The following is a 10580-nucleotide window of genomic DNA, read 5'->3' as shown; positions in this document are numbered from 1 at the left end:
GTGTGTGTGTGTGTGTGTGTGTGTGTGTGTGTGTGTGTGTGTGTGTGAGTGAGAGAGAGAGAAATATTAAAGAATGCAAGCTATTGTATACAGTTAGCAATTTGTCTTTGGCTAGGGTTAGCAATGGTTAAATAAATTAAAATGGCAAAATCAAGGATAATTAAACACGTGGCACAACACTTCTAGAGTGGATTAATTTCTTCCCTTCAAGGAGAGTTGATCTGATGATCTAGTAGGTGTTTTCTATCTAAGTACTATGATTCTTTGATTTAGGAAGCATGAAGGACACATATATTTTGGTTTTCATAACCAAAGACAAAAGTCTCATCACTTTGTAACATAGGGGTTCCTTTTAACCTTCTCTGGGTATGAGAAATCTCATTAATAATACACCTTATCAGATTACCAAAGAATTTTCCTTCTGGGTTGTTAAGTGTAAAGATGAAACAAAAGAAAGGTATAGTATAGTACTTCAAGAGAGAAAACTGTCTATTAAATAGGGAGATAGGACATCAAAATTTTAAGTCTCTTAATACCTTAAATGGCACAGGTTTTATCTTTTAGAAAATCATTGTGGCAAAAATCTCATCAGTAACAATGAGAAGGTTCTACTATATAGCTATAACAAGGCAAAAATCAAAAGCAAAGCTACACTTGATTTAGTTTTGATTTTAAGTATCCATTTACTTACAAACCTTAAGATACATGTTGCAAATTTTATCACTTTATTCTAGCTAAACAATCCATGAATGGATAAATAAAGACATACTTACAGAGATATGCTCTTTAATAACTGGACCTGATTCTTACTTACAGTTTTGTAACTCCACTGAAGCTGAAGAAGTTACACAGTATGGTGCAAATGAAATCAGAATCCAATCCCATTCACCTCGTAGAAATAACAGGATCAGGTTTTCAACAGAAAGCCAATAAAATGATGCAGTGCAGTTTGGAAAGGAGGCTTTTGACCTGCCTAAGAATCTTGTTCTAAGTATACTGAGTAGCTCAGCAAAGTGCAGGGAGCTGAGAAGCCCAGGGTGGCACCCAGGCTCCCAGCAGGGAATGGGGAGCCAAGAGCCTGGGGAAGCAGCTGGATTCCCAGTAGGGAGATCCGCACCCAGTGTCCAGGAAGCTGTCCCTTTCCCAGTGGGGAGCAGGGAACCGAGAAGCCCAGTGGCTGCCCCATTCCCGGCGGAGAAGTGAGGAGACCGGGGGCCAGAGCCGCCCAGAGGCAGGGGCAAGTGGGGCAATTTGCCCCAGGCCCCGGGTCCCACAGGGGCCCCCACGAGAATATAGTATTCTACGGTATTGCAACTTTTTTTTAATGGAGGGGGCCCCCAAAATTGCTTTGCTCCAGGCCCCCTGAATCCTCTGGGTGGCCCTGCCGGGGGCCAGCTGGGCTCCCAGCAGGGAGCTGAACACAGAACTGAGAGCAGCCCTGGCTCTCAGCCCCTCACACTGTCCCTCTTAAGTTGGTGGAAGCGCTCCCTGGTGAGGATGCGCACCACTGACAGTTTTCAACTAAACAGATTTTTCACTGAAAGTCCCTGTTTTCTGTAGACAAATTGGAAACTTCATCAAAAAACCAAACACCTCAAAATTGAAAGGTTTTCAGGTTTTGATGTTTCACCAAAATTTTTGACAAAAATGGAAAAAAATTATTTTCATCAACATTTTTCATGAGGAAAAAATTTTCCTACCAGCTCTGCTCACAACCTCAGGATTGCTCAAAGCATACCCAACTACCCTCCAGCCCAGGAGACTGGTTCAACAGCTAGGAGTCTACACTGGTGGAAACCACTGGTAGCTGGACCCACCGGTTTCTGAGTGATTTGTGGTGGCAGGACAGCACATAGCAGCTAGAATAGTGTTGAGGGTCTGGCCAAGAAGATTATGTAGAAGTGAAAAGTCATGTACTTTCCTGGCTTGCTTGCTTCATAAAAATCCTTTCCATCTGCACAAATGGCAATTGGTCATTAATGAATGTAACACAACATGGAACAAAGGAAAAAAGCAACTGAAATGGCAGTTTATCAAAAAAGAGCAAAACATACATATTAAAAAGAAAGAAAATAAACTGAATTCTGTATTGCCAGATGCACTCTATACAATTCAAATAACAAAATTATTAACATGCTTTCTTCTCCTCTGGAGCTGAATAAGTAATAGCACCAGAGGGATTTTTTGATAAAATTTCTAGTGTAGGTATAATCTGGAGATTGGGGGAAATTAGGTACAAGTACTGTTTCACTCTCCTTCTTGTGCTCTAGCTTAAATCTTTGCTGGAGCTCATGCCAGAGTTTCTTCTTTTCAGGACTTTTCATTAAACTGAGTCAAACTAAGAGGCATTGTATTTATAAACCATGAATGTAGATCCTATTCGTTAGCTACCAGTCACTGTCAAGGAGAGAAACACCTACATCTAATGGTATTTGGATAGAGCAAGAGGACTGAATGGATTCACACAACGAGTTATAGTGGATTACATTTTGTTTTTTATATATACAATTAATACTGAATGAAGAGAATCTAACATTGCTATTCAAATCATGGAGTATGTACCCTGAGTTTGAGCACCTGCATTCCTGATGATACAATATTTCAATGTATCTATCTTCTTAATATGCATGTTTTGCTCTCAGCTGCTTTTTTCCTTTGTTGTATCATTCATTAATGGGAGATTGCCACGTATGCAAAGGGAGAAGGTTTGAAAAGCAAGCAAATCTTGTTCATACCGTTACTTGAATGTAGCCTATATTTTGTGAGAAATGTTTCACTTTGTCTTTTCACTGTAATCCTCTCTCTTCCTGTTCCTTTCCAAATTAGCTTTCATCTCCGTTTCCCCCATGCCTTCCCCTTCTGTCCCAATATATCCACATTCCCCTCCCTTCCATTTCAACTCCCTTTGATCTCTTTCTCCCTTTGATACTCCTGCCTTTCCCAATAGCGATGTCATGATGTGTTTCATCAGGTAAGCAGGTAGGAATATATTTGCAGGTGAACTGACATGCCTGATTCCCTATAGAATTATAACCTCCTCCATTTTACAGAGCAGGGCAGATTTCTGAGTGTAAACTTTTTCACGCTTTCATTTCATGAAGTCTTGGAACACCTCCCACTCCCCAGTTTTCACTTTAAGCAAAATGGCAATGAAATGTCTGTTTTTCACATTGTAAATATGCAAAAAAATGCAAAATTATGCTCAATTTTAAAAGCAAAGATTTTTTTCCTTGGAAAATGGGGCCTTTTTTGCTTGAGTATTATGTGACATAGGTGAGATATTTTTTCTCTCTTAAAATGCCCCTTTTACAAGTTTCTGGCAAAATCCCAAAACCCAGTGTACATCTTCTGTAGACCATACACAACATACATTTCCATTGACTTTAGAGAAACTACTCATGATATACTCTAGTGTGAGAGGAATATCAGATCTTCTCACTTTCAAGTAGAACATAAGAATGGGCATACTGGGTCAGACCAAAGGTGCATCGAGCCCAGTATACTGTCTTCTGACAGTGACCAATGCCAGATGCCCCAGAGGCAGGGCCGGCTCCAGGCACCAGCTTGTCAAGCAGGTGCTTGGGGTGGCCGCTCCGGAGAGGGGCGGCACGTCCAGGTATTCGGCGGCAATTCGGCGGACAGTCCCTCACTCCGCCCGGGAGCGAAGGACCTCCCGCCGAATTGCCGCCGCAGATCGCGATTGCGATCGCGGCTTTTTTTGTTGTTGTTGTTTTTTGTTTTGGCTGCTTGGGGCAGCCAAAACCCTGGAGCCGGCCCTGCCCAGAGGGAATGAACAGAACAGGTAATCATCAAGTGATCCACCCCCGACACCCATTCCCAGCTTCTGGAAAACAGAGACTAAGGACACCATCCCTGCCCATCCTGGCTAATAGCTATTGATGGACCTATCCTCCATGAATTTATCTAGTTTCTTTTTTGAACCCTGTTATAGTCTTGGCCTTCACAACATCCTCTGGCAAGGAGTTCCACAGATTGACTGTGTGTTGTGTGAAAAAATACTTCCTTTTATTTGTTTTAAACCTGCTGCCTATTAATTTCATTTGGTGGCCCCTAGTTCTTGTGTTATGAGAAGGAGTAAATAACACTTCCTTATTTACTTTCTCAATACCAGTCATGATTTTATAGACCTCTCTCATAGTAGTTTTGTCTTTCATTAAGAACAAATTTGTGCATCTGGAATCATTACCAAAATTCAAGGCAGAGACAGCAACAGGTTTTTAAGCTGGCCCTGCATTCACTGGCTTATTTGTGTTTTTTCAGGAGATCTTCAGACAATCTTTTAAATCGGCAACTCCCGTAGAGAGGCTTGACTTGCCCTTTAAGTGTCTACACATTAACCTGCTTTTGTAACAGCTTAGGTGTTAGAAACAGAAAGGCTACTTTCTCTGGAAATTGTGGGGCTAACACATTTTAGTGATGCCAGAATTGGTAACCTGTAATGTTACTGTTGTAGCAATTCCTGCAGCTCCAGGGTATGAGAATATCAGTGTGCAGCCAGTTTAAACCAAATACATTACAGTACTGAAAGGCTCTGCTGCTTCAGTTTCTCAAGCATTGTGTAGATGGATTGTTTGCATACATATTGAATTGACTTTTTAGACTGTAAAGAATTGAGGTCTGATTTTCATTAGTAGCCTCCCATTTTCCACCTATTTTGATCCACTGGTAAATATTTTCAGGGGTAATTTTATGGGCACATTTTATTAAAATATTCATTGTATCGGGTTTTTAGCTGATTAATTTTGGTTGCAAATAATTAGACATTTAAGTGCTATGAAATATGCCTGCAAATTCAAATAACAACAGTTCCATACAGGCATAAAAATGTGGATGCAAAACTGGAGGCCAAGTGGAGGCCCTTCTGAAAATCAGGGGATTCGATGCTAAGATGTGGTGAAAGTATGCACCAAGTCTTCTAGCAGTACAATTTATAGTTGCAGAAGTAATTTCATCACAGATGAACAGCTGGAAAGTATGTCCAAAAAAGAATGAAATATAACCCAATCTGAACTATGATTGTTTCAACACAATATTTCTGTGGTAGCCTGAATCTGGTAGCAGAAATTTAATGAAAAGTAATTTGTGTGTGAAAAACATGAGCATGAATTCATGTAATTACAATCTGTACCATCGTGCATGTACCACAGGGCTGGATTAAGGTTGAACAGGCTTAGCTGAAGCTTTCAAAAAAAAAGAAAAAAATCAGCATGAGAGAGACACTTGACATGAAAAATCTCAGCTCTAGTGCTTAAAGTTTGGCAAAGTTGAAAGCAACTGGAAACAGGGTCTTTATAATGGGAAGTGACAGGCAACCTAAAGTATAGGTGGCAATCCCAGTTCTCCTTGTAACATACATACATATACACGGCCAACAGATTTACAGTATAAGCCTAATCAGGCCAGTTTTCATTTTATACACACAAAATAAAATCTACCATGCTTATTTCTGTCACTGTGTGTTGAGAATGACTGGTCTGGCAATTTCTATAGCTGAAGAGGGCAAGATGGCAGCTAGAAACACTTTTGTTTAATGCTTACTTCCTCTGTCTTGCATGACTTTCTCTCCTTGCCTTTCACACTGACCAAAGCTTCTCTTCATTTATCTTTTATTGTGATTTGGGGGCTGCGATGCCACACAAAACCAGGGAAGATGATGAAGATCACCAACCTGTCATACTTCTGGATGTACGCCATCTGAAACTAAATTAAGAATACAGATTGCTGCTGGAGGGCATTCCCTGCTGGTCACTGCTCACTCAACTCCCATTTACTAGCAAGGGCCTAGGGATACAGTTATTTAGCAGTTAGAGAGGAATCTCTTCTCTACAACAGACTTTGGGGCAATAAAGGCCATGCAGGGGTGGCTAAATGGAAAATAGGATAACCTTATTCTATGGCTAATGACCTAGGAAAATGATAATATTGAACAAGTCCAAGCTTCAGTCACTAAGGGTCAATTTTTGGTACAAAGTTCAATGTGGATAATGCTATAAAAGTCTCTCATACTATTATTGAGGAGAACGCTGTTCTCCAGAGAAAAATGGAAACACAAGAAATTCAGAGTAAAAACAAAAATGCTGTTAAAAAATGTTCATCCCTGCTTCAACTTCACTAACTTTAATAGGGAGACTATCAAGAAGAGGTCCAATTGGTGCTAGCTGCAGTGGTGCTTGTGATGTGGACACCTTTGTACTAGGTACGAAGCAAGATAACATATATAATAAAATGGCCTTATTGCGTCCTTCTTTCAGGTGGTAAAAATGATGATTGTCGTTGTGTTGACATTTGCAATCTGCTGGTTGCCCTACCACATTTACTTCATAGTTACTGGGATCTACCAACACTTAAATCGGTGGAAATATATTCAGCAAATCTACCTAGCCAGCTTTTGGCTGGCCATGAGCTCCACAATGTACAATCCCATTATCTACTGCTGCCTTAATAAGAGGTAAGAGCGAATTATGAAACTATTGGGGGGGGGGGTGAGCTTAGCCAGAATATAAATGATTTGAAGGTGAAAAAGGCAGAATAATTTTCACTTCAATAGTAAAGATTCCCAATGAGAGAAAAAAATATATATCATGTGAGGTGAAAGCCTCCTTCAGGTTTCTGTTCAATGCTAATACTATTCTTCCAATGAACACCTGTGGCATTGACAAATGTAAGAGCAAAATTTAGCCTTGGGGGGCTTAGTCCGCCTGCCACATTCCATATGCAGAACGGCTAATAAAATCAATGGAAGTTCCACTTGTAAGGGCTTGCAGAACCAGGCCCTAATTGTTTAAAATACACCAAATGTAAATTAAGGTTGCTTTGCTGTTAGTGGTGTATGCCACAATTTATATATGTTTGCTAACTAATCATTACTCCAAAGATACTTATAGCATGACTTTATGAGGTGGGTGGTCAGAATGCAATTTAAAATAAAGCTTTTATTGAGGTATTATTGATCACATCACAATATTTCTATTATACATTGCAGTCTGAATCGGATGATAAAATGAATGTTCATAGCTTTATTACTCAGTACTGAAGCATATGTAGTTAGAGATGCTGGGGAAAAAAAGTCACACATACTCCTAGGTTTTTATTTTCAAGGGGGCTGCATTTGCAGTTGACTTCACTGGGATTTGTGGATGCTTACCTTTTTAAAAATCAGGCCACGATTGTTTAAGGGACTCTTTATGGGCATGAGTCACCTCGCCTGGATCAGACTGCAGGATCAGGGTCTAAATAAGTACTATTCAGAATGTGTGCCATTACGCCTCTTCACAGATGATACTGCCTCTACTTTTACATATCTGCTAATTTTTCAATGTTTTCATTAGTATTACTGAATTAAAACCATCAAGAGCTTGAGAGAGAACCTGCCTGGGGAGGTGGCGGCCCACCCCTTCCACTCCCCGCCTGGGTCAGGCTGCCAGGGCCAGGGTCCGAGCAAGCCAGAAACGTGTTAGGCCCAGGCGGGTAGCAGAGGGGGCAGGTAGCTGCCACCTTCCCAGACAGGCTGTCTCTCAGGCAGCTGCAATGCTGCACAGAGGCAACGATCAGGAGCGGCCACACTCAGCCAGCCTGAGAAGTGACTCTGTCCCACCCCTTCTGCTCCCCGCCCACACCCGGCTGCCAGGGACAGGGGCCGAATGTGCCAGGGGGCAGGTACAGTAGAAGTACAGAGCCCCTCTCTCTCCCCCCTGGAAGGCTGAGCAGAAATATGGGGGGGAGGCACTTCACCGTGCATGCCCCCCCTACATGTTGCCTATGAATGCTTTCACCAAGTATCTTTCTTCTCAGATTCCGAGCTGGTTTCAAGAGAGCATTCCGTTGGTGCCCATTTATCGAAGTGTCTAGCTATGATGAGCTGGAGCTCAAAGCAGCCAGGTTTCATCCCACCAGACAAAGTAGCTTGTACACTGTGTCCAGAATGGAGTCTAGCACAACAGTAGTGTTTGACCCCAATGATGGAGATCATTCCAAGTCCACCCGTAAGAAAAGAGCTGCTTCGCGGGACACAAGCTTCAATGGCTGTTCAAGCAGGAATTCCAAAACCACCTCTACAACCTCGAGTTTTATCAGCTCACCCTATACATCAGTGGATGAGTATTCTTAAGGCCCTAGGTAAATTTGTGATGGGTGTGAAAAGAGCAGTATTGTACATGAAAAGAGACAATACTATTCTACTTTAGAACCAATATTCAAGCTACAGGATGGCAGTCAAGATTCAGTCGATGAACCCTTGTTGTAAATACCATATGACTTACTGGCCCTGCTTACGTTTGTGCTTTGGAAAAAAAGAGGAACTATAAGACGTCTGTTTACATGAGTATGAAAACACAGAGTGGCATCTTGTACATGGAAATGTTTGTAAGAATTATTTAAAACATTACAACATAAAACTCTTGCTCGTACATTAGGATCAAATGCTGACCTATAGCTGACTTGCTGATATTTAAGTTTCACTGACCGAAATGTAACCAGACAACTTCAAAATAACTACAGTTCAAACTTTACTGAATTTTTATATTATTTGTGAATTCTACAGGAGGAAAGTTACATAAGATTGGGTTAAAAATTCCTTTTGTATCAAGTCCGGATAAGTTCCAAATCCAGTCTGCTGTTGTACAAACTCATGTGAGTGATCCTATTGAAGTCAATGTGGATGGGATTCAGCTCTGTGCAGAGGTCAAACTGTGCACCACTTAAATCCCACTTAAGACTAACTCAAACCCCAAAATAGGGCTTACGTGGTTCATAGGCCTTGTTCTGGCCCCTGCACATGCAGGAATACTACCTTGTGTGAGGCCAGTAGGACTTATTTGACCCACCGTTGGAGTGACTTTCAGTAGGTACACCAGACTACAACCTCAAAGTGAAGATCAGAAAACACAGTCTGTATCAAGGGATCTTTGTTAAACATGGATCAATGCTCTCCCGCTGAAGTATGAAGAGCCACTTCCTCAGTAAGACATTGCAAATTAATGCCTTACTAGACAGACATAAAAATACATAACTGCATTTGTATTCATTTTGACTGTCAGCCAACTTGTATACATAATTAAATTCAGACAAGTGAAGCTTATGGTCAGATATCTGTTTTCCTGCAAAAGCAAAACAGTGATTGTAATAAATATAGTTTGCTTGCTCTGTCCCCAGATACAAACTCAGTTTTGGTTTGGGTTGAATCCCAAACCATAAAGGGTGTATTCTTCAGTGCAGGTTCAGATATGACTAATCTCTCACACAAGCAGCTTTTCCTTGCAAGATTTTGACCCAACGTATTATGATATTTTGATTCAAGATAAAAGAGAACTCTTTTGAGATCACGTCATCTTGCCAGTTTTTCCATCGTTTTGTGCTAAAAACAGTTCGCAGGATTTTGGCACAATTGACTCCAAACCCAAAACTTGAACTCCAGATTAAAGCCTGAGTCAGGGATGAATGGTAGCCTAATCCTAATACATTTGGGTATGGCTCTTTACACTGGGAACATGATTCCAACAATCATTTGAGAAATGTGTATGAGGTTTATGGCATATGAAAAAATATCCATCATGAAGGTCTCCAAAGTGCTTCAGAGAATTGCAGTGCTGTTCATTGAACTCTAAGGGCTTACTTTGGAATCCAGCCTTTACTGTGGCTCTGTTTCTGCACCCATAAAATAGAATAAATCAATCATTTAAATGTCTAACTACCTGATAGCTCCAGTTAGTACAAAATTTGTGGGTACAATCTATCTACAGGGAGCCTGCAGCTACTTGCACCTGCAAATTGTAGAGGCAAAAAACAGATCCCAGTGTTTAGAAATTTGTCCTCATAGACCATAGTTTTCCAAATATACATTTCCTTCAATAATGTGCATTCTTATGGGTGCATGTAGAAATCTTGTGATCACATTTTTGGAAGCTCGTTTGTAAATATGAAACAAATCTAAGCATACTATCTTTTTATATTAATTTTAAAAAGAACACTTTTTAATCTATCTACTGTGGTAAAAGCCCAAGGAGCTGAGCACCTCTTGAGAGCTTCTGCACACCCACATTTTCCACTGAAATCACTGGGCCAAATCTTGAAATCTGTATCCAGTTTTTAACCTGTCCTTACTCAGGCAAACTGCCAATGAATACTGCAAAGTCTAATTGCTTGAATAAGAACTGAGTAAAAGGTTCAGGATTGGCGCTTAGGACCATTTAAGAGACATTCTGAACCTTGGAGATCAGACCATAAATTTGCCAATCCTGAATCTTTAACATCTCAGTCCTATTGTTACTGGACAGCAAGGGAAATTTCTAAGACATCTGATACTTAGACAAGGTGGATGAGACAACAGCACATTAGGAAATCATTAGAGAATCCAGTATTATCACTGTTCAGGCTGGCCATTACCAACACACTTAACCATGAACATAACCCCTTAATGGCTTTAATATCAGAATTTTCCCATTTTTCTTTAACAAGAACTATTGTATAGTCCAGAAATTAGTGTGTGACAGAATTTAGATCCATATCCACTTAATACACATCTGGAGTGATCTGGAACAAATACAATTCTTTTTTATAATATA

General features: G+C 40.6%; 1 protein-coding gene across 1 annotated transcript in view; it reads left to right on the top strand.

Moving 5' to 3' along the window:
* The window catches only part of TACR3 (tachykinin receptor 3), a 64370-nt gene extending 56242 nt beyond the window's left edge, over positions 1-8128 (top strand). Inside the window, exons 4-5 of the mRNA XM_024203375.1 lie at positions 6273-6469; positions 7813-8128. Of these exons, the coding sequence (XP_024059143.1) occupies positions 6273-6469; positions 7813-8128 (513 nt within the window). The remainder of the gene's footprint in view (positions 1-6272; positions 6470-7812) is intronic.
* The last annotated feature ends 2452 nt before the right edge of the window (positions 8129-10580 follow it).

Source organism: Terrapene carolina, unplaced genomic scaffold, assembly GCF_002925995.2.
Source record: "Terrapene carolina triunguis isolate 2854851 unplaced genomic scaffold, T_m_triunguis-2.0 Scaffold706, whole genome shotgun sequence".
NCBI lineage: Eukaryota > Metazoa > Chordata > Testudines > Emydidae > Terrapene > Terrapene triunguis.
The sequence above is the reverse complement of the archived record's forward strand: the minus strand, read 5'-3'. Positions and strand labels throughout refer to the sequence as shown.